Source organism: Oryzias latipes, chromosome 5 (genome assembly GCF_053564925.1).
Source record: "Oryzias latipes strain Hd-rR chromosome 5, Olatipes_Hd-rR_3.1".
Taxonomy (NCBI): Eukaryota; Metazoa; Chordata; class Actinopteri; order Beloniformes; family Adrianichthyidae; genus Oryzias; species Oryzias latipes.
The window spans coordinates 8,880,705-8,906,304 of record NC_136241.1 but is presented as its reverse complement, the minus strand read 5'-3'; the positions used below and the strand labels follow the sequence as shown (position 1 = coordinate 8,906,304).

Sequence of the window (25,600 nt, the reverse complement as noted above, 5' to 3'; positions counted from 1 at the left end):
AATTTGTTGGGTTTACTGGATTTAAAGAAAAAAAATAGAAAGGAGTCTGCATCAAAGTGAATTTATTTCCATCATCTCACTGATCTCACATCATCTCACAGATGGAAAAGTCTATTCAAGGTTGTGTATGATCGATAAAAGATCAAAGTAAACATAACGCTTATAAATAAGTCAAATAAATAAATATCGTGACAGCATTTTGAATCAATACAAGTATTGCCAAATTAACTATCGTGATATTTCAGCGAAACCCTTTTTTCTAACACCTCTAGTGTTGCGGCTCCCTGTGCTTTCATTTCTGTGGGAAACTGATCCAAATGGCTCTTTGAGTGGTACAGGTTGCCGACCCCTGACCTAGTTTCTGCAGAGGGGCAGTAGTTCATTACAAATTCATCTCTGTGTTGTGCTCCCATCATCAATTTGTTTACGCACTCTCCTGCTAGTTCACAGCCCCTCACAACCCCAGCCTAACATTACTGGTGCAACAGCAATGGCAAAAAATATCGGAGCTATCCAGCCATACAGTTTTGAGCCGGATCCTAGCTCAGACAAGTAAAACAAAAACTTCCATGGATCTAGTTTTCCACAAGTGGATGCATTAGGAGGAGCAGGGAGCTTGTGCCTTGCTGTTGTAGGTTCTACCTCACAACTACAAGCTTCTCAAAGTCCATTTTCTTGTCTACTTTTTTTCACATATATTCACGCATGACCAGTTTTCATCTGTGGACAATGCGCAAAATCGTACGTAGCAACAGTCTGACACAGTCTTTCAAGTGTAGCCTTCGTCAACGTGTCAGCTTGAAAAATAAAAAGCAGAAAGTGTTAAAAAACAATTGGAAATAGCTACTCTTGAAATTTAAAGATACTTTTAAGAAGTTTGTAATTACAAGAAGAGGTATTCTTTTCTGACAAGACCTCCAGGACAGTTTTTCTTAAGTTGCGTTGCCTTAAACACATGCTCCCATTCACACATTACAGCTTCTGTTTACACATTTTACTAACTGCAAAAAGTGTAAGGAAAATGTACGCTCAACCAAATAAATAAAATAAAGTCTTTACTGGATCTGGACCAAAGAAGCAGGCCAACAATTAAATAACTGTCAACTATTTGCAACCAGTGACTATACTCAACTCCACAAGTGGAAAAAAAACATTCCTTTCAGTAATTTTTGATTGATGCTTATGTTTAGAAATATAGAGAGATATATCACAATAGTTTATTTGGCGATACTTGTATCGATTCAAAAGGCTGTCAGGAAGATATTCATTTAGTTATTTATGAGCATCCTTCAGCATCTGACTTTTCAGCATAAACCTCCGACCACTAGTTGGCAGCAAAGCACACTGAGCCTCTTTGAGCAGCTCTACAATGCACAAATACAGCTACATGGTGTTAGCAAGAAGTAGCTTGTTTTGTTGTTAGGAGACATGCACTACTTAGATTTTACTCGGGATGGGCACCGAACCAAAACTCTGTGCCATGTTGCTGCCAGTAACATATAAAAATGCGGATTGCTGTGCTTTTTAGCGGGCATAGATAAGATTTGTGTGCTTGCGCTGACCATCCCCGTGTCCACTGCATCTGTCCAGCTGACATTTTCGGCTCTCAGCACTGGTTTTGAATAGAGAAGGACTTCTGAAGCGCGATAGTCTGCATGCCAGGGTGATCAAACTGTTTTTGAGGAAAGAGAGGTGGATGGTTTTTGTCTTCAAATAATCCGATTTTTTTAATGAGTGAAATGATAAATATCATAGTAAATAATATTCCAAATTATGTGATTGTTTTCAATGTTTTGTGCTGGCTGTAGTTGCATAGCGAGACTTGTTAACTGTTTTGTTTATTTTGTTTATTTAGAGGCATAAAAATGGTTCATGAGGTGTTGAGTGATTCAGACATAGCACTACTGAAGGCCAGGTGTGTAACGCACAGTCCGCCACATTAAGCAATATTGAAAATATACAGCATTTTATTTACTCAATCATACTTTTAGAACCTTGTTGGTTAAGGCACATTCATTACATTTTTTTTTCTTATACTGAAAAACATTTTGTTGTGGAAATCAGATGTTGAGTGTTCACTTTAAGGACAAATATATTTTCAGTGACCAAAATAAAAGCACTATAAATTTACTTGGGTAAAAGCAACCCATATATGAGATACAGTTGCAGTGCTTAACATTGTGATCATTAAATAAACTCAATTTTACAATTGTATTACAATGGAAGACGTATTAAATTTCAAGAAGAGTTTTTTCCAAGTCATACTTAAAAAAAAAGAAAGAAAATGTGTTTCGGTACAATATCTGGATACGTATCATATCGTGGGGGACGTATCGGGATAGGGATCTTATCACCAGACTCTTGCCAATACACACTCTTAACCAGAACTATCCATGCCTCCAACATATGACATACTACTACACCAACACAGTGAAAAGGAAAAGTACCAAGCAGCAGTAATGAGGAATTGTGTGAAAGGTATCATGTGTGCTCTCTCACCCATCGGTAGTGGATGGCATGTTGAGGATGGAGATTTAAATGTGACCTGGGTGACTGACAGTCCTGCTCCTCAAAGTGTGACGCATTTGGACCGCTGCAGGTGCAAGCAATGCAAATGTGATGCAGACAAATATTTTTGTGTGTCAGAAAAACTGTCGTGGACTGACTTGTGTTTAAGTGTCAACACTGTGTGAATGATCAGAAGGAAACAGAAGAAAAGGGTAAAAAGATGTGAAATGTTATTTCTGACAGTGATAGGGATGATTAAACATCGGAAACAACCATGAAACATCCTCTACAAAAAAAATAAAAAATGAAACCCTGCTACTGTAAACACTGAAAATATAAGAAGCAATTCTGTTATATTGACCATGTATAACTAAGAAAAAGTGTTTTTTCATCAAACTTCATGGTAATAATTCTATAGGATCTAAAATGTTAGCATACATGTGTAAATATCAATTGGTAAGAGATGTTTTGTTGCTGAAGTGAATTGTGATAAATAAAACAAACAAGCAAAACTGAATTTCTTTGTTTTTTTTTTATTTGTATGTTTTGCATTCATGGCTTGTGACAAAGAACTGCAGGATATCTTGCAAAGCTTTAAACCCAAAGTCCAGAAAGGTATAAGCTAAACAAAAAAGCATTTAAAATGTAGTTCCAGCTCTAGGAACAAAAAAATCATTTTCGGTTCACCTTTCGGCCTAATAACAGGGGCTGAATATCACTGCGGGAATTGTGCAGATAAAAATTAATTCCCGCAAACTAAGCTCTTATAATGTGGGAAATTCTCGCATTAAATTAACGTGTAATAATACGTAAGTTTGCATCACAACTACAAAACCAGAAACAAAGAGTACCGGCAGGCCTAAAACGACAACAGAGAAACACATTTAAAAATTCAAAGAGGGACACAAACAAAATCGAAGAAAACACACTTTGCGCACACTCTGCAGTCTTGTTAAATGAACTGTCTGATCTTTTTTTTAAGAAAAGGCAGTCTAAAGATGGAACGCTGGTTAAAGCGTAAATCCAAAGAAGCATTATCATCTGAGGGAGAACCTGCGCCGAAACAAACTCCTGAAGTAAGAAGCATCACTGCTGCCAGTACTGTCTGTAATGATGCAAGTCATTCAAATCAGTAGCATTACAAAGCAAACTGAAGATAACTTTCAGTTAAACTTGCTAAAATATATCTGTGGCTTGAATATAGTAGGAATGGGCTGCTCTATTTGTTAGATGTATTTTGAGAGTCCATAATACAAAACGTCAACTTTGCACCGCCACTCAGATTCTGTCTCTCCTGCAGCAGCCATTAAAAAAAAAAAATCAATTAAAAAACACAAGGCAGATGCGGAGAAATGATGGCTACAGCTATTGAAGCGGCACAGTTACTGTGTGAAGAAGAAACAAAAGGACTTCTAAAATCAGCCTGCTTTATAAACAGCGAAGTATATAGTTGATTACATGTTTTGAATTGAAAGTGTTTATGTGAGCAGCAAGATTTTCTTTTTTTTAACAAACTGAAATCTGAAAAAAAAAGCAGAGACAATACAGAGAGAAAAATGAGAATTAAAATGAGAGAAGGAATCAATAAAATCTTAATCAAAGAGGAGAAAGAGAGGACATATTACAGCAATGGAAATAGATCCTTTTTGATGCTCACTCAGCAAAGACAGAGGTCACGTGAGCAGGGTTCTTTAAAATATATTTTTTATATCAACAGAATTGTTACTGTGAAGAAAGAAGGACGGAGACGCCAAGAACATGGAACGGCAAGCATGGAGGTGGGAGAAGAGACGACACCACAATGACCAATGGAGGAAGAGAGGATAGTTTACAGGTGAGGAGCTGACCACATGTCCCTGCTGAGACGTGTTTAAATAAGGAACCACTGAACCGAACCCAGAGCCACCCAAATTATGTCCACCCACCCAAAGCTATTTTTGCCCACAAATTTAGAATCCAAACCCCCCAGTTGGTCAGGAAATCGCCCATTTTGGCGACACTGACATACTGCATGATGGGATTTGTAGCAAATATTGTAGTGAAGGTCACAGACACAGTGGGATTGGGCCTGCTGTTAGATCTGGCATTGTGAGATACCATTCCCTTTGCCTGTCTGGGCGGATTGGGGCTTAAGTGTGGGTTTTTGTCTGTGTTTTGTTGTCTAGCTGTCTTACTCTGTTTTGCCCTTAGTTACTGTATCATGTTATGTTTATTTCTTTCTGAACCATGAGTGAGGGGGAGATGATGATGATGAGTGACTCCCTTGTGTGTAATGTATGATCCAGACTTCATGATAACTGATCTCTCAACCTCCTTAATTTAATGTCACTAAAATATATGTTACTAGTACGAGATATGGGCCATTAATAACAATAATTCAAAATATTCTGGTGGACCGGATGCAGCCCGCGGGTCTTGACTTTAACACACTAATGGATCCCTGCTTTGTTTTGTTTCATTGAAGCAATTGTGTGATGTATCCGTTTATACAGTAAAAAGAACTTAATTCTTTGTGAAGTTCTCACATCTTGGTTTTTGTCTGGCTCTTCCTCCCTTCGCAGCACAAGACCCTTTTCCGTCAAAAGTGGTCTCGAGGCTGTTTTAACTTAGAAACACATTTTATGAATGACAATGATTTGTTGGTCAACTTTCTAACAAAACAATAACTGGATCACACTCCTTTTTAAGTTTTTATTTCATAAAGTAGTCTTTGTTTCCTTTGTACAGCATTTTTTGTTAAATTAAAAAGTCATGTATCCATCATACCTACATGAGATAACACATGCAGCTAACATAATTAGACTATTTAACTTCCAAGTGATTGCTTGGCATGGCCTAAAAAGGAGGGGGGGGGGGACAACAGCAAAAGTCTACTTTGACTGTTGCTTGCCTCTATTTTCAACACGTTTTTATCTTTTTTTGCGTCCTTTACCTCAGCAATGCATCATTCTGACAGAGCTTTTGTGAGTTCATAGAGAACCAATTAGGAAGTGAAGGTCATAGAAAGCTATGGTACATCTAGATGGACCTACATCCGAGCTGACTGATGATGTCCCGTTATCACAATAATCTTCAGGTCTAAGCAACTCATCACTTCTATCTGAGGCACATTTACTATCTACACCTAAAGTGTAGTATAAGATCATCTGTGCAACACAACAGAAAAGGAGCACAAGAAACTAAAACTGGTTGTCAAAATAGTTAACTGGAACAATATCTCTGGGATATCTACACCTAAAGAAAATCTTAAGGTTGAGGTTAGAATAAAATGAACAAATATGTGTTTCTTCAACAAAAAAGAAAGATGTAAAGACATATCTGATTTATTGAATGTAGCAGAAAAATTAATCCTTTAACAATGTGTTGTTTACAAAATATGTTTTGTTTTTCTAAAGCATTCCTTAAGAGACTGTGTTAGACAACAACTCTGCATCCTAAATTGTATTCTTCGTGTTTTCTAGCCCTGGTTGTCATGCCTGATGGTGGTAAAAGAAAAGTCCTCCATATTTCTCAAAATGAGAGAGATAAATGTCTTGGTTTTCTGAATAACAAGAAGATTTTCTCCAGACAGTTGTCCAATTATCCATGCAGTCCAAATCACTGATTGGACCAGCATCCCAGCAGACTGAGGCAGAAAGTATAAAATAGACAAACAGCAGAACACCAAAAAATAACCATTTCCATAAAAAACAATGGTGCAAAAAATTGAACAAGTTGTAGTTTTTAAATGATTTTTCTAGAAAAAAGCAAACAGCAATACAGGAACCAACTGCACATGAGAAAATGGGACTTAGTGGCATTTGCCAGAAATATGACTAACAATAACTATACTTTTTCGGCAAGTGGCTGGTAGTAAAGCTGTCATCTCCAGATAATCTGTCTCACTCCTGGTCCACTTCTCTGACATAAGTGGTGAGTAATGTCTACAAAGAGCAATTATTTAAGACTTCTTACATGATGATGGACTGCACAGATAAGATGCAGCTGATTTGTGGGAGTTTAAAATCAAAGATAGCAAAGTAAAATATGTATCTTATGTTTTTAGGTTTAATATGTCAATCTTTCAAAGACTAAGTAAGCTCATCAGTTATCACAATTGTTTGATAACAAGATACACCAGATATTTGCCTAATAATCTGTATATTAAAATTAATATATATCAGTAAATTAACAATGCAAGGCTAATTTATCTTTGACCTATGATTGTGTTCCGTATAGTTCACTTTTGTTTCAGTTTCCAGTTGTGAATAGGATGGGCTGCTTAGTCAGCGAGTTAGCAGATAACAGAAAGTTATAAACAAATTTAATAAAAAAGAAAAGTGATATTAACATATAGCTGCATGGAGACGCAGTGGTTAGCGCTTTGGCCTCATAGCAAGAAGGCCCCCGGTTTAGGTCCCGGCTGGGGGACCTGAAACAGGACACCAATGGGTGACCTTTCTGTGTGGACTTTGCATGTTCTCCCTGTGCAGGCATGGGTTTTCTCCAGGGACTCCGGCTTCCTCCCACCATCCAAAAACATGATTCATAGGTTAATTGGTTACTCTAAATTGTCCCTTGGTGTGAACGTGACAGTGCATGGGTGTGTGATTTGTGGCCCTGGGACAGACTGGCGACCTGTCCAGGGTGTCCCCTGCCTTCAACCACAAGTGGCCGGAATAGGTTCCAGCAGCCCTGTGACCCCGAAAGGGACAAAACGGGTTTAGATGGTGAAGCAGCTAATACTCCCAGACACACTCAAACATGCACACGAGCTCAAAGAAACCCACGCATGCACAGGAGAACTTGCAAACTCCAAAAAAGGTCCCAGCCAGGATTCAAACCAGTCCCTTCTCACTGTGAGGTGAGACTGCTAACCGCTGCACAGTTTGATATTTGATATTTTTGTTCATAAATCCTCTATTAACAGGTGTTTTCCCACATAGTTATCATTTATAAGCATTAGTTATAGTTTTAGAAACTGTCTTGCGATCTAGCAAACACTACATAGAGCCCTTTAAAGACTATGATGCATACACAAGTTTCAAGGGTCACACAAACTGGAACTATGCAACTGATCTGTTGTCTGCATTGGGTTCCTCTCTGCAGCTTCATTTATGTTCTACAGGCTGCAAGTAACTCGGCAGTGGAAACCAGTCAAATAATTCCTGTTTTGTTTGTTATAGCACCGCGAACCCTGTCAGTAGGATTTTGGGACCACAAAACATGTGGGGTCTAAACAAAAAATGTAAAAAAAAAAAACAAAGGAAGCAACAGAAAAACTACTTAGTAACATGCTTTGAATAGAACATTTAGGAACTTTGACATGGTTTTAAAAAATGTTTTGGCTAAAATCAAATGTTAAAATTGGAATGGCTTTAATAGCTGTGAATTGAATTATGAAGGCAAAGTCAGAGTAAACAGAGATTGGCTTGGCTTCATGTAGAAATTAAAAGAAAAATAAACTAGAAACGTTGCTTCCTATGCATAAAATTAATGAAATCCGTTGTTTTTGATTGTTCTTTTAATGGAATCATCTATTGCAAACTAGGCAGCAAATTGCTGCTGTACCTCTATTCACTGGTACGGTAAACAATACAACACTACATGGATACATATGCGTGCATGCATATTTAAACGTCAGAGTGCTTTTCATTGCTCTTGGATATTATTTAATCATGTCTCTGGGGAAAGTGCAGCTCATGTCTGTGTGATGATTAATTAAACAAATTCCTAAATTGTAATCAGATAAATATGTGAACACAGCATTGATTAATTACCAAATATGATTTTTAACTAAATGCAGAGATACTGCGAGCCGTTTTAGAGTTATAGCACTAAAACAATAGTTAGGGCTAAGCATAACCATGTCCTCTCAACGGGAATGCATGTGATGTGATTCCTCTTGACACATGGTGAAATATTTACATAGTCTACTGAAGCACCAGGGCCGTGGGCACTGGTGGGTCTCCAACTTTTCTCTCGTGCTGGAAACCATGATTTTTTCTTGTGCTTGTAAACCTGATGTCAATTAGAGCTTTTTAATTAACAAATGAGCAAGTTTGGAAAATATTACCACAGAGTCAACCCTTTAACTACAGTGTTGACATTATTTTGACTACCATAACTCTTCAACCGTTTAGGCAATTAAAGTCAATTAAAGACTCTGGAGCAGAGAAAAGCAGCCTGACATGCAATACTTTAAGTTACCGGTAGTATTGATTTGCATGTTGGTGCAAAGCCGATATGAAAAGTCACTTTTCTCTGCATCAGATTCAGCTAAATAGCGCATACTTTTTTAGCGCTTTTCTACCTACAAGGACAAAGCGCTTTACAGTCACAAACCCATTCATCCAGTCACACACACATTCACACACTGGTGGCCGCTCCGCTGCCAAACACAGGCGCCCGCCTACCACCAGAGGCAAGGTGGGGTTCAGAATCTTGCCCAAGGACACTTCGACTCATGGGCGTGCAAGGCGGGAATCGAACCTGCAATCTTACAATCATGGGTCGACCGCCCTACCGCTGCACCACGGCCGCCCCGCTGATTATCTTTGATTGCGTAAACGGTAGAAGAGTTACAGAAGGTCAAAAAGCTTATGTTATTTAGATGTCCCCGGCAACATCTCTAGTGCTATGTAGGGATGCGGTCCTGAAAGCCACAACATCGATGTTTACTGCACCGATAAGTTTCAGCCTTAACAGTACCTGCGTAGTGGCATACACTACTTTGTTTCGATGTGGCTTCGATGTGGCTTAATAAAACTGGCTGTTTCTCTCTTTTCTCAGTGATTTTCCTGCTCCAGTGTGAAACGGAGGGGCTGCTTACATGACACACAGTCTCTCACACACATTGCTCCGCTGACAGTGAAGCGGCATTCACACCAGACATGTGGTACGTTCAAGAACACGCTGTACGTGGTTCCATGAACGTCCATTCAGCCAGTGGACCTGCACGGGACACCGGAACTGTGCCAGACATGCAGGTAGCGACAGGGAGAGGATTCTTATTTATTTTATTTTTTTACTGTTTACTGGCAATTGTCCGCCACCTACAGTGAGATAAAAATTTATGTGAAAAGTCAAAGCAGTGCAAATGTTCCAGGCTTTTTGTTTTTCACAGCTCTGTTCCTATAAAAATGTTTGTCTTGGTGTCAGATTAATCCGGCTGTCCACAAAACACAATCACTTATTACTCCTTCATGATCATGTTTACAATGGTCTGTACTTCCGTGTTTTGCAAAGGGCCCTACATCCTCGTCACTATTAAATCCCAGTCCTCGATTGACCGTGGTACCATGATTAAGCGTCAAAAAGTTCAAAAAGTGGTTGAACTTTTAGCAAGCGATCAATGCATGCCCTACTTGTACGAAGAGCCTGCTACAAAAACCTGCATTGGCACGCACGATCACGAGCGTTACGGACGCAGAAGCCCGAGATTCTGGTCTATGCACGTTCGCATAGACTTTTGACACTGAAAGTGGCTGCTTGCCCCAGCCAGTGTGAATGCAACTTCACACGCGAATGGCAGAGCAGCCCCGAGCAAAAGTCCAAAGTGTGGCTGTATTTTTTTTATATAGTACATGCAAAAAGCACACGCTATGTCAGATGTAACAAAAACATTGCTTATAAGGGCACTATCATTAACCTGTCCAAACACAGCGCTAAAATCCACCAGATTCTAGCAGAAGGGTGCGCAGCGTTTGACCGTCCAAATGAGACGTCTACCATGCTATTGTTTCAACAGGTGTGTATGCTGGCGGTACACAGGTGGACCATGTGACTTAATTGCAGGAAATTTGAACAAGGAGGAGGGGAATAAATGAATACAACTGCCAGCACTTTAAAAAAATCAATCATCATATATATCATACCATGGTCCGGGTGTGGATTCAAATTTGATAATCCACAGTGATAATCGCATGCCTAAAAAAGAAGTTCTCGTCACATAGCTTCAATGTTCTGCTGCGCTGGCTTCTTTAATAAAAGCGTTTGCTTCATCATCTAAACAAAACCAAACAGTAAGGGGTGAACTTTCTCTCTGAACTGATGTCTTATTCAACCCATCGTGACGACCAGCTCATGTATCGCTTTCTTTTGCTGCTGCAGTCGAGGTCTCTACCGGCTCAGTGCGTTGCCATGTTACCGTGACAGCAGCAAGTTCAGGCCTCCTAAAACTTCTGATATTTTTCCTATTTTTATTCAGACAATAATAATTTGAGAATCGCTTTTATTTTTCACCTCTCCAACTAATGTGGGTCACAGAAACACGGAAGTAGCAACGGAGAGCGGCTTTTACAGCGGTAGTAAGGCTCACTATACCGAAACAGACTGTGAGTGACAAACCCGGACATGGAACACTGATACTTTTCCACAGCTTCTTAAAATAAATGAATCAAAGCTCTAAACATCCTCTGTGTCTTCCATGCATTGTAAATGAGATACACACAGACAGACATTTGAATGCATCTGCTGTAAATCAAAGTTTTGTTTGTTTACATCCGTGTTTTTGAATGACTTATTGTGTACATTGGTTTGTGTTTATCCGCATAAATGATTTAATATAAACTGGGTATTGACTGTGCTTCTTAGATATCTCTATAATTTCGATAATGCTTCATCCCTGCCAGTTTTTTTATCATTATCTCATTTCTGATTGTTTCACCATGACTTGGTTTAAACATAAAATAAAGTTAGAAAAACCCTTTTTAAGTGCATGATAGTGTGTAAATGAGAAAAGTCGTCAGTGTGAGAGAAAATAGTTGTATGTATGAGAGTTTGTTTGCAAAACACTAACTAGTTTCATACAAGCAGATGTGAGTTTGATGGAAACAGAAGTCAATCTAATTTCTCGCATTCTGATTGGCTCTCTCAGATACAAAGCTAAATGATCAGGGTTTGTAGCGATAAGGCGCTGTTGGCTGTTTTCCAGAGCTTCAGGTATGTGTATCTGGCTGTATCTCATAGATACTTGTTTTTTTTTCATTGCACCTCTTTGGGCCTCTGTGACATCCACATATTTCACTCGAGCACGCATACTATTTGTGAAAGGGTGAGTCGGCACCTGTGCTCAGGTAAGTGTGTTGTACTGTGGAGGATGATGGAATGCAAAAACAAAAATGAGAGAAATGCCCTGTCACCCCCCACTAAGACTTCCGCCAAAGCCTTGGCAACAGTAGCAGCCCAGGCCCTTCAGACTTCCACGCAGAAAAGCAGATCAAGGGAAACTTTTGCCTGAGGCATTTTAACATCAGCCACCCGGAGCAGGGCCGGCGTACCAGACGTGCATGGTAAACATGGGCTGACCAGGCTCTCTCAGTGTTGGGAATTTATAAGACGTCCAGCGCTAGGAGGCAAGGATCAGAACCAGCACCACAGGGATATGGACACCCCCAGGCTCATACAGTACAGACCAAAAGTTTGGACACACCTTCCCATTCACTTGAATGAGAAGATGTGTTCAAACTTTTAGTTTGTACTGTATGTGATGTGATTCCAGCTCCAGGCCTAGCCTGAGAACTCAGGGATTCCCCTCCCTGCGTGAAGAGAGGACTGCCAGGCCCGGGAAGCCAGCACCCAAGGGACACAGCCACTGCCGCTGAAGGCCTGGCTCCCTCCTCAAGGGATAGGTTGGGGGACAGACACAGCTGCTATCTGTGTGTTCATTGGCTGGACAGGCCAAAAATGAATAAATAAATAAATAAATTCTTTATATATGTCCTCTATCATGTGAAAAATGCAACAAGAACATGTTAAAACACCAAAAGCACCATTTTACATTTGACTTTTTCATGTAATTTATTATTATTGTAGAATTGTGTTTCAAATAAAGTAATTTATGTTTATCAGTATATAATTTAATCATTTTCAAATCAGAACGGCGATTGACAGCGATTAAAAAGGAGAGTGACCACGGAAAAGTGCTGAGCTAAATGCAATGGGGTTGAGGATATGTGTACATAAAGATGTGAAGTTTGTGCTTAATGGAAATAAGAAAACAATGCACAGCCTAGTAAACGTTTTTATCTTTTATCCTTCACATGAAGCCCACTCAAAGGAACCAGCAAACTGGGCAGATCATTAGCGAGCAAACATCTCTGGCTTTATTCTTCAGCTCATTAAATCATTAGCAAGATGCGACCATCTATTAACAGCCTTTCTTAGCAAGATGACACACTTCCACTCCCATCTGTCCTGCTGCGCCATCATCAATCTCCTTCACACACACACTTTGAGATTATATTCCAGGCCAAGCGTTACTTGAGCTCAGCAAAGAAAAGGCAGACGAAGATCATTCAACAAAGATAGAACACAAAGAAGACGAGAATGTGGTAAAGAGTGGGAGGGTCCAGGTTGGCTGAAGAAGATAGTTTTTACCATGATGATTTTAAAGCAGAGACATGCTATGGTTTCTGTTTGTATTCAAGTTTTGATCTTTTTCAAAAGGGTTCCCAGTGTTTTATTATGATTATGCCATTTTTAGCCAAAATCCAAAAATTCTGTGTGGCTTACTAAGACTGCAGAGCGGCAGTATTTCATCAGAAATTCCCCTCCGAGTTGTGTTTCCCACCTGGACCAGGTGTGTTGATTTAATCAGAATGTGGAGACATTTGATTGAGCTAATCAGCAGCTAGCAGGACTTAGAGATTTGGAAAACAGTCAGATCTCAAGGACCAGGAATGAGCAGCCCTGGTTTACACTATCTCCCACTAGCTTACAGTCCCTAAAACCCCTTATCTAACGTTAGCAGTGCAACTAAAAAGGTCGAGCAACATTGGAGCCGTCCAGAAGTACAGTTTAAAGCCAGATGACAGCTTGGACAGACGAGGAAAATGAAGATGTTCATGGATCTATTTGTCTATAAGTGAATACAACAGAATGGAGTGGAGTGGGCGGAGAGCTTATGGCCTGCCAACTGTAGCTCCTACGTCACAGCAACAAGCTTTTTAAACTTGTTTTCTTTTCTTTTTTTTGTCTGCGTCTTATTTCAAACAATTTGTAGAAATATTCACAGATGCAATCTTAAGCTTAGTTTTCTTTACATACGATCTCCATCATGAGAAAAATTCCACAAGAACATGTTACAAACACCAAAAACACAATTTTCCCTGTAGTGGGTCTTTAAAGAACAGACCTGATCCTGCTCTGCTGAGAATCCACAAATAGGTTTTCTGGGGAAAACGCCAGTTCCCAGCCCAGAGAAGTCAAGTTAGTTGACAAATCTCCATTTTTCGCCACACCACGAACACTTTTGTTAATTAATTACCAGCACACACAGTTAAGAGCGGCTCTTGGAAGGCACCGTGTTGGAATTTCTCAAAATCTCTACCCCATTCCCCCACATGAACCAAAAGAGCGGTTTCCAGCAAGAACCTACCTAACAAGAGCAGTTTCACCTCTCTGGCTGCCTTCTCGCCGTCTTCCCGCAGGTTTTTGTCAATCATTTTTGACCTCTCCGCGGCAGCTTTATCCTCGGCGCTGACCGTGCAGCCCATGATTCTTTAGGCAGAGGAGCGCACGCGCCCCCAAACAGATGTTAATCGGTTAAAAAATGGTTAAGTATTGCTCCCAGCGCCTCCTTAGCTCCTAACAGAACCCCTGGCTTTATGGAATGAAAAACCAGGGTTTGTATCCGCTCGGTCTGGAGCGCTTCAGTCCATACGTCCGCACGCGGACATGACAGCGCCTGCTGTGCCTCAACTTGCCTCACGAGCGTCCCTTTTTATTTATTTATTTTTTTTTTTTTTTTGGTGACCGTTAGAACTTGTCGACGAGTTGCCTCGACATCGCCTCGACGACTTGTCGCGATACTTCAATTAAAGCGGGTGAACTCGTCACCGTTGACACGCGTGAAGCCAATTAAAGGAGCAGCCGTGCAGCAGGGCGTGAATTCAGGAGGGGGGTGTTGCTCACGCGGCCGCGCGCTGCTCTGCATTTCTGCGGGATGCCGAGAGACGTGAGCTCTGCCGCAGGTGCGGGAGTCGCTCCGTGTCTGTGGGAATTTAAGATGGCCAGTATCTGCATCACATGCTTATAAAATACCCTGGAACTACATGAGGCCTTTAGGCGGTGTGTAGCGCCACCAAGTGGACGAAAATGAAGCATATCCTTTTATGTAAGGAGAGTAGCTGAATCACAGAATAAGATTAATTGGAGAAAAACAAGTCTTTTTGTGTCAAAATTGTTACATACTTATTTAAAAATATAACACTCACATATTTTAAGTATTATAAATAGCTAGAAGCCACAGGTTACAAACAAATGACTTGATTGATTGAACGATTTGTTTATTTCAAGCATTGATTGTAATAAAACAAATCACATTTTTTTTCAAATGTATAAGAGAAGTGATTAAATGCATAGGTCAAACAAACAAAAACAAAGATGCACTTAAGTCACATTTGCTAAATTAAATATAGCGTTTATTACTAAAGTCAAGTAGAGCTTGATTTATTGCATGAAAAGGAGTGGCAAGAAGGAAGCTTCTATAATCCCAGCCCTACTGAGTTATTTCATTTTATAGTTTTACATAGTTTTTTTTATCAGGTTGTAATCAGATCAAGTGCAGATTGTTTCAAGTAACTAAATCAAACGCACAGTGGCGTGCCTCACAGCAAGAAGGCCCCTGGTTCAAGTCCCGGCTGGGGGGGCCCGAACCAGAACATTAATGATTGACTTGAACTGACCTGAATTGAGGTCTTGAGGTCAACAAAATGAGCATGTCCCCACCAACCAAAGTTACCTTTTCCCAGAATACATAACTGATTTGGAATAAAATCCAATAACCACATGTTTTTTCTGCTAAAATGACCATTTGCCTATTTAGTTTCACTTAAATAACATAAATATGAGAATAATATATGAATCTTTATAAAATGTCACCATTAATCATGTGCTTCAGTTTTGTTCAACCCTGTAACAGTCTATGCTTTTGTGAGAAACTTTATTTCGGTTATGTTAAACAAACAAACTTAAAAACATCAACATAAACATTGACACTGATCAATGTCAACATAAACATTGAAAATAATAATAATAATAATAAATAAATAAACATAACATAAACATTGAACAAAATTAACCGAAAAAGGTGTTGGGTGAAGCCAAGGCTTATTTCCCCAACCCTGAATACAAACATTACATCTACCTACAAACTGTTAGAACCTTAAATCAGAAAATAAAAAAGATGAAAAAAACAAAAAACAAAAAACAAAAACAAAACAAACACTTCTCAAAATGACCTCACAACCACCAAAGTCTCTCAGTCCAGAAGGTATTTTTGAAACATTTTAACTTTATACATTTTCTTAAAGTGCAGTATGGATTTTGCATTTTTCAGTTCGTCTGATAATAAATTCCACATGTTGACCCTCTGAACAAAAACACTATTTCTTAATTCGTTAGTTCTGACCACTTTCTTTTTAAACATATCTTTACCTCGAAAATCATAATTATCAACTTTTATTTCGAACAAACTCAGTATTTTGGCAGGTACACATCGTTTTTTAACTTTAAACGTAAAAATTCCAGTACTAAGATAAACTAAATCATAAAATTTTATTGCCCTTAATTTAGGAAATATTTGTTTTGTGGATTAATTGTATGAAGAGTGGTTTACAATTCTAATTGTTTTTTTTTGCAGAATAAAAATAGGTTTTGTATTTGACTTGTAACTATGCCCCCAGATTTCTAAACAATAGGTCAAATAAGGAATCATGAAGGAACAATATAGAATATACAATGTAGCTGTGTTTAAAAAATATTTGACTTTATGTAAGATGGCTAATGATTTGGACAATTTAGAGAGAATATAAGTTATGTGTGGTTTCCATGATAATGTATGATTCAAGATTACTCCCAGAAATTGTATTTCATTTACTCTTTCAAGAACAACATCCTCAATTTTTAACTCAGAGATGTTTTCCCGTTTTCTATAGCCAAATATAATGTACTTGGTTTTATTTTGATTTAAAGACAGTTTGTTTGAATCAAACCATTGTTTGATTATGGATAATTCTTTGTTATGTCTGAAAGAAGCTTTTCCAGGTTATCTCCAGATAAATACAAAGTAGTGTCGTCAGCATATAAAACACAATTTAACAAATCAGAAACTTTACAAAGGTCGTTTATGTATAAAATAAATAATATAGGACCCAATAGGGACCCCTGGGGTACTCCACATGTAACAGGACACATATCAGATTTTTCGTTATTGTAATAAACATACTGACATCTGTTAATAAGATAACTTTCTAACCAGGAATATGCTATTCCTCTAAAACCATATTTCTGTAACCTACTAAGTAACATAGTGTGATTTAATGTATCAAATGCTTTTTGAAGATCAACAAAAACGCCTACAGTAAATTTCTTCTTCTCTATCGAGGAAGAAATATGATCAACTAGATGCATTATCGCCATTGAAGTAGATCTACCAGCCCTAAAACCATATTGATCCTCATGCAATAAATTAAACTTTCCAATAAAATTGTTCATTCTTTTAACAAAAAGTTTTTCTAATATCTTGGAGAATTGGGATAATAATGAAATTGGTCTGTAATTTGTAAATATATGGCGATCTCCATTTTTAAAAATGGGAATAATTTTTGCTATTTTCATGTTATTTGGAAAAATGCCCTCCCTAAAAGACATGTTAAATATATGAGTTAATGGTTCAACAATGAACTCAGTTGTGTTTTTAATTAAAGACATATCAATGTCATTCCAATCTTTGGATCTTTTATTTTGAAATGTTCTTACAATTTCTAGTATTTCATTTGAACTAACCTCAGACAGAAACATTGAGAACTTGTTTGATTGGATACTAAGTTCTTTCAACTTCTTTATTGGCTCTTTTATTTCCATTGCAAGTTTATTTCCAACATTAGCAAAGTATTCATTTAATTCATTTGCAATAAGCATTGGGTTTCTGATCTGAATATCATTTTTTTTAAAATAACTTGGATACTCTTGTTTCTTATTGTTTTTTTTGGTTAATTTGTTTATTATTTTCCAAGTCTCTTGCATGTGTAATTTGTGTTGCTCAATTAACTTATGATAATACCGTTTTTTAGAATTTCTTATTATATTCACCAATTTATTTTTATAATTTTTATATGTATTTTCTGCTTCTTTACTTTTTTCTTTTACAAACTGTCTGTATAGTGCATTTTTCTTTTTACAAGCCTTTTCAATACCTTTGGTTATCCAAGGCTTTTCGTTATTTTTTTTATGACTAATTTTAATTTTTGGACAGTTTAAATTATAAAGCTCTATGTATCGATGCAGAAAGGCATCATAAGCTTCATTCACATTGGTAGAAGCATAGATTTCATTCCATGTTTGATTACATAGAGCCCTCCTAAATGAATCAATGTTATCAGAACTGCAACACCTTATCCATTTTCCCTGGGTCTGTGTATACATTTTCTTTGAAGACACATTTTTCAACACTGCAAACACAGGCAAGTGATCAGTAATATCACAAAACAAAAGGCCTCCCAAAATTTCTTTATCAGTTCTATTTGTGAATATGTTATCTAGCAACGTTGCTGATTCTGTGGTTATACGTGTAGGCTTATTAATTATTGGGCATAAACAGTTGCCATACATTGAGTTGATAAACTCTCTTGTTTGATTTAAACCAGTTGGATTGATTAAATCTATGTTAAAGTCACCACATACTATTTTTATTTTATTTGTGCCCATAGTATTTAAAACTTCAGACATTTTTTCATTGAAGTTGGCCATATTTGTTCCCGGTGGTCTATACACACAACTAATCCATATCTTTTTTGAAAGACCATCTTCTATTTCTACTGTGATACATTCCAGAACATTATCAATAGTGTAAGATAATTCATTGACAATTTTGCTATTTATTGTTTGTTCAATGTATAGAGCCACTCCTCCACCTTTTCTTTTATTTCTATTGGTAGTATAAAGCTCGTACCCCTCAAGGTTGACTTCCACCATCTTGTTATCATCAAGCCAAGTTTCTGATACAGTAATCACATTAAATCTTTTTAAAGATTTAAGAAACAATTCTATAGAAGAAAAATTCTTATATAAACTTCTGCTGTTGAAGTGAATAACTGATAAGCCTTCTTGAATGTCCACATTGCTGTTAAACTGTTCCACTGTATAATAATTACAACTAATTTCAAGATCATTATAATAGTTTGAGTCCGGGTCAATGTCATTTTCAAAGTCATGCTTTGTGTTTTCAGATTGATCTTGGATGTATGAATCAGATTGATTTTCTGTACACAGCAATAAGTGATCCTTTGTAGCTGAGTTAACTTTGCAACTTGTTTTATTTTTCATTGTATTGTCTGTCATAATTATCAGGCATCCAGTCCAGTTTGAACAGTCCCAAACCCGATCCCAGCATACCTTCTTATGTCAGTCATTTGAAGCGGTCCAGTTCTTTCATGTTCCTTATCATCATTGAGCGTGTAGATTCCACCCCGTTGGGTCTGATGTAAATTTTCCCATTCCTGGTCCAAGTTGCTTGAATTTTGTTTTGCTTCTTTAGCAGTCGAGCACATCTTGCTATTTCTGCATTTTTTTTTGTAAGACTTTCGTTTATGTAAACTCCAGAGCCTTTTAATTTTTTTGATTGTCTCAGTAGCTCAATTTTTTGCTTTACAGAGATTACCTGCACAACAACAGATGGTTTGATTTTAGGATTTTTGTTTGGAATCGTGTAGCAGCTGGAGATGTTTTGCTTTTCCAGAGTGATATTCTTGGTGTTCAGAAATTGCAGGAGTTGTTGTTCCAGTGACTTTAATTCCTCTGTAGGAGCGTCCTCACCTTCATCCACTCCAGATGCTACTTTGGCATAACTGCGATGTTTAGTTTCAAATCCTGTGATGATAACATCTTTGTTTTTTGCTAGTTGTTCCAGATCATCAATCCTTTGCTCCAGGAGTTCAATCTTGTGGTCTTTTTGAATAATTATTTCTTTCAGTTGCCTGATATTGTCTATCAATCCCCCTTTAAAAAAAATATTACCGTATTTTCCGGACTATAAGTCGCCCTTTTTTTCATAGTTTGGCAAGGGGTGCGACTTATACTCCGCAGCGACTTATATTAGAAATAAATTAAAATAAATACATTGTTAACCCTCCTGTTATGTTCATTTGTGAGGAACAGAGATGATGTTCCTGGGTCAATTTGATGTATGAGATATGTTAAGTGTTAAGAGTATGTTAAGTGACTCAGAGAATCAGCAAACCTTTTTTTACAGTAAGATCTTGAAGGCTAACAACATAATATTCTATTTTCCAATGATTTTATAGACTCAGAAATGCAATAAAAATGACAACTGTTTCTACAAATACAGGATGAAAACAGAGTATTAGTTGGCCAATGATGCTTCATGAAAGGAATAAATAAATAAGTATGAGAAAGAATTACTGTGAAATTATTGGATAAACAGTCTGCTATGATTGTGTCATATAAGGTTGTGAAAGTTAAAATGCGACTTATAGTCCAGTGCGACTTATCTGTGTTTTTTTCTACTTTATAATGCATTTTTGGGCAGGTGCGACTTATAGTCCGGAAAATACGGTAGTTCAGTCCAACTTCTGCAGCAACCCGGAAGTGACATCACTGAATATTTTCCCGCTGATACTCTGAAGACAAAAATATTAGCCTACTTTCTTATCCATATTTCATAGTTTATATTGTCAGATTGACATTGTCAAGCTCAACTTTTCAACTCTGTTACGTTCATAAATTAGATTTACTATTGTTTGGGGAAAAGCAAACAATTGTTTTGAAAAATATGTTTAATTTCTTCTTTTCCTCATGCCATATCTAGCTCTATATCTTAGCTAATGTAGACATGTGACAACTTTCAGTTAAAATATTCCAACACGTAACATTCAACCCCGTAGCAAAACACGTTGTTACGGTGACACATTCTTCTAATAATTTTTGGGATTTCATTTCTGAAGTGGGAAAATGTAATTTTGCAGAGGTTTAAATAGTCCTTAATCTGATGCAATGTTAAGAAACACTTTTTTTTGGTAAAATTTTCCATCACCAAAGGAAAGCAATGTGCACCGAATTGAGAGAATGACCCACCTGCACTTACCATGAGATGCGGACGCACCTGTCTATGACCGTCCAGACCATACAACCCAAAAAACCCATAGCCTGTGACTAAGGTGCATTTGACTGAGCCTGCGCTGCTCGCTCCAGTAGTCAGAGCCGTAATAAAAACATTATGTGTGTCTCTACATCATGTTTACAAGATACTTTATGAAATAATTTTATTTTTTTAAACAGGCTACTAACATTAGTAAATACTATTTAGAACTATTTGTCATAAATACATACCTGAAAAATATCAAGTCAAAGTCAATAAGCTCATGCAGATGTTTAAACTATGAATGATGTCAGTGTGACTCAGTGGAGGATTGTGAGCACATCCGTGTAAACAAAGATCCCCATTTATTGTAATTAACTCACTACTGTCTCCGCTGGCCTGATTTATGGATCTGGTGTTTCTTCAGCTTTAATGGATACATTTGATTAAAAAAAATCAACTGGTAAAAAAGTAACTTTAATTGTATTTCAGCATGAGAAATGAAGGTGTAGCATGAGAGAGTTGGCAACCCTGTAAACAGAAACACCTGATTCCTGTTCAAAAATTGTGAAAAATCCATGAATGAACAAATCTTTTGTGCCCTGTTGAACTACTAACACGTCGGGGCAATCAGTGCTAACTGGTGGTGCGGTGGCATGGCTTTGGTCTTGTAACGTTGTTCCTAGAAGCTCCCTTCTAGAAGTTACAATCCTGTGGTTGGAAAAGGAGCTTTGACTAAGCAACCCTCACCAAAGTTCTATGTTTCACCAAACCAATGTTTCCAGCACATCTGTGTGTGACGTGCCAGACAAACCCTTAAAAACTTTAATAAATTCCTGAGTTTCATGTTTTCTCATTTTTTTTACGTTGCTAAAAATAAATCCCAAAAGTCCCCGTCACTGAGGCCGCCATTATAAAGTTTAGACCAGGCCAGAGCAATGGAGCACAGATGATCTGAGTTAGACCCGCCCACTGAATTTAACGGGACAGTTTGACAGAAAACGCCATGAAATTGTGCAAACCGGACCATGAAAATATTAATTCAATCATAAAATGTATCAATAAAACATAAAATAAATACATGTTTCTTAAATAGTTTAAAATTAAATTTTTAATAAATGTTGACACATTTAATGACACTTTAATTATTCATTCCAATTTTAAATAATGACACATTTATATAATAATTTTATACCAAACATCTTTAGTTCAATTAGTCCCTTCTAGCCCACACTGGACCATACATTAATTAAAAGTGTCATGAAATGTTTAATTTAACTTTTTAATATTTTAATGCAACATATATTTAAACATTGATTTATTGATTTCCAATTTGATTTATTTAACAATTTTAAATAATGAATGTCACATAAACTTGATAATTTAATGGCGTATATATTTATTTCAGTTAGTCTCTTCCGGTCCTCCATACTACAGATCTTTCCTGTTTCCTCATATAATAATGTCAACATTAAGGGATCAGGATGACCAATGGTTCCAAAGGAAAAAATAGTTTGGTCTTGTGATATGTGCAAAAATTCTTAATTTTCTTTATATATGTCCTTTCTCATGACAAAAATACCACAAGAACAAAAACACGTTTTTTCATCTAAGTGGGTCTTTAACATGAATGTTATATATATATAAAACATATATATACATATATACATGACCCAAATCTATACCCAGATCCTATTTTCTGTATGGTTTCAAACAGATGACAAGAGAGACCATTTAAAGCCATCTACAATTATTTTATTTACCAAACTAAAACTGTCCCAAATATTTACACTTTACAAGCTACAGTAAATATGTATGACAAATAAAAAAAGGTTTACATTAATATACTGTACATTATTAATATAAGGTTCGATCTTGTTCATCAACATTTAAACTTTAGATACTGGTATCCTTGTACAGATTAAAGCAGTTAGATGTGAAACATGACATGGATTTGTTCAATGTACAAGAGAGAAACGGATTTTATATGTTTGGTTGCAGCCAGAGCTTGTTTGAAGCATTTCAGAAATGTAGGTAGGTAGTTAGTTGTTATTTTTGGCTTATTTCTTTACAATGACATGAAGAGGACGATGCTAAAGTTTAACATAGACAAACGGCAAAGTACGTGAAGGGACAAAAAAAGACTAAAACTACATATCTTATGCTGTTTCCAACTGTCTTTACAAAGAAAAACTTAATACAAAAAAGGTTTTCAAAGTTGGTGAGTTAGAACTCTTCTTGTAAAATAAACTAGGATTAAAACTCTGGATTTTTCTGTGGATAGTTTGTATTTTAAAATCAGAAATTATACATATTTTTTAGTAATAAAACAACAACATATGTCGTATCTGAACTTTTTCAGCAGCGTTCAAATCATTAAGGCATAGCATTTCTAAGGGGGGGGGGGGGGGGGGTTATAAAATAAAATAAAAAATATTCGCTTTCAATTTTTTTTTTGACACAGTAAATTTGTTCCTAGTCATATCAAACTTGCATCATCACAGTAATTCAGAAGCGTTATTTCTTAGTTTTCATAACATTACATCACAAATCAATACTTCAAAAGCAAGGTGCCTTCAAATTTGAAAGTTAGACTTTAACAATTATACACAACAATGCAAAAGCAATATCAGTCACCGTGCTGCTCACTGATGAGAAAAATAGAAATAAACATGCAAAACTCTGGAAGTCTAAACTGTCAAGATGTTCAGAACACTTCAACCCAGAACACTGAAGAATAAAAATCCCACCATGAATTCACCTTTCATCCACAAAATACATCTCCAAACAAGATAGTGAACAGACACAGGCAATATCCTATTTAAAGTATATGAGTTCATACTTTCTAGTTTTAAAGGGATTTTTTTAGTCGAAAGTAACATTATCTCGTAAAGGCGATAATTGACAATAATAACAATGCCATGAAATAAATTTACATCTCTGGATATTTTGATCACACCTTTATTATAAAAAATGGCCAAAAGTACACGTATTACATAGTTTTTGAAGTATTTTAAATGTTAATGCTTTTATTTAGGTATTTGCTTGTGTGTGTGGCGCACACAGTCTGTGTCTGACAAAACTGTACGTGAATACTCATTTTTAATTATGTGTGGATGTATCTGATATTCTGAAGAGAGTAAGGGATGACACCTTTTTACAATGCAAGTAGAAAATATTTGAAGGTAAAGATTTCAGTCTGTTACGTTTGTGCGATTGATTTGAAGCATATTAAGATACAATTCTGTAAATTATGCAGCTTTTTTTAACTGTGTACTCTTTAGGAAAAAATAACATCATATTGAGTTTCTTTGTGTTATCAAAAGTTAAAAATAGTCCCACATGAATAGTAATTATCTGAATAAATTTATGTTTCACTCTATGCTTTGGTTGTCATTCCAAATACTGCAAGGCACCAAAGATTAAATGCAAACTAAGAAAGAGTTAAATTATCATCACCATTCTTGAATCACACCTGTGACCCTTGTGCTATCTTAGATGACCCCACCCTTACATTGACGTGTTCTCCTTACCATGACAAAGGTGGATAAAGGTGGAAAGATTTCATGTAATCCATGGACACCAGCGAAGATGACAAATCATTGAAGAAAAAAGGTTCAGCGCACTGTTTAGTGGGTCTAGATGACCCAACTCCCAATGTTAAAGTGCCTAGGATAGCACAAGGGTTAATGAATGACTGAATCTATAGGTTATTCATTTCATGTTAGATAAGTGAGATTTGTTTAAACTAAATGCTTCTGTTTGTCTCATGACGAAACACTCTAAATTTTAAAAACGATCCTCTCCTAAATTATCAGTACAGGACCAGCTGTTTGGGTGAAAATAAAACCTTTTTTTCCGATTTACACATTTTTTACCACTGAATCAGCCCCTCCCTTATTTACTTCTGATTATTTAAACAAATTCCATTCGCTCTTCATTAAATTAAATAATCTAATATTAGTATCTGAAAGGTTTTGTTTCGTTATTTGCATGCCACCATATACTGTTTATTTTAAAAGGCTGACAGCTGGTGATGTGTTTCTCCAGCTGTGACTCTGCTTCTTCAGGCTGCCTGCATCACAGAAGGAGGCCTTTTCCTGAAAGCAAGCGCCACAGCGGCGATTAGTGGCCTCCCGCTGCGCGGCTGGTCCCACTGGTCCAGTCGATGATTATGAAGCTTAGACTCATTACCATAAAGGAGACACCCAAAGCGGCAAAACAAACAGCCTGAAAATGAGGGGAGGGGGGAGATTCAACCATGAAAAAGTCTGGAGAAAAATGCAAATCTGCAGTCTTCTGCATTAAAACATTGAACAAAAATATAAAGGCAACACTTTTGGTTTTGCTCCCATTTGTCATGAGATGAATTCAAACATCTGAAACATTTTCTACAAAATAATCCTTTTTCTTAAATTTTGTTCATAAACTGTCTAGATCTGTGATAGTGAGCATTTCTCCTTTGCTGAAATAATCCATCCACCTCACAGGTGTGCCATATCAAGGTGCTGATTAGACATTATGCTTATTGCACAGGTGGGCCTTAGACTGGTCATAAAAGGCCACTCTGAAACGTGCCATTTTTTCTTATTGGGAGGTCTGGGGACTCAGAAAACTGGTCAGTATCTGGTGTGACCACCTTTGACCTCATGCAGTACAACACATCTTCTTCACATAGAGTTGATCAGGTTGTCTATTGTGGCCGGTGGAATGTTGGTCCACTCTTCTTCAATGGCTGTGCAAAGTTGCTGGATATTGGCAGGAACTGGAACACACTGTTGTATACACCCATCCACACAATTATTCTCAATGGATGATATGTCTGGTGAGTATGCTGGCCACGAAAGAACTGAACAGAATTGTGAACAGATCCTTGCAACATGCATTATGCTACAACATGAGGTGATGTTCTTGGATGTATGGCACAACAATGGGCCTCAGGATCTCATCCCAGTATTTCTGTGCACTCAAAATGGCATCAATAAAAGAAACCTCTGTTCTTCATCCATAACC

The 25,600-nt window shown here is 37.2% G+C and overlaps 2 protein-coding genes across 5 annotated transcripts in view; both read right to left on the bottom strand.

Moving 5' to 3' along the window:
• Positions 1 to 14,390, bottom strand: part of gnai2b (guanine nucleotide binding protein (G protein), alpha inhibiting activity polypeptide 2b) — a 60,556-nt gene extending 46,166 nt beyond the window's left edge. The window contains exon 1 of the mRNA XM_023954829.2: positions 13,868 to 14,390. Within this exon, the coding sequence (XP_023810597.1) occupies positions 13,868 to 13,985 (118 nt within the window). The 5' untranslated portion in view covers positions 13,986 to 14,390. The remainder of the gene's footprint in view (positions 1 to 13,867) is intronic.
• Positions 14,391 to 22,320: 7,930 nt separating this feature from the next.
• The window catches only part of slc38a3b (solute carrier family 38 member 3b), a 37,128-nt gene continuing 33,848 nt past the window's right edge, over positions 22,321 to 25,600 (bottom strand). For all 4 annotated transcript variants that reach the window (XM_011474770.4, XM_004068611.5, XM_078947012.1 and 1 more), the window contains one exon: positions 22,321 to 24,817. In XM_011474770.4, the coding sequence (XP_011473072.1) occupies positions 24,713 to 24,817 (105 nt within the window). In that variant the 3' untranslated portion in view covers positions 22,321 to 24,712. The remainder of the gene's footprint in view (positions 24,818 to 25,600) is intronic.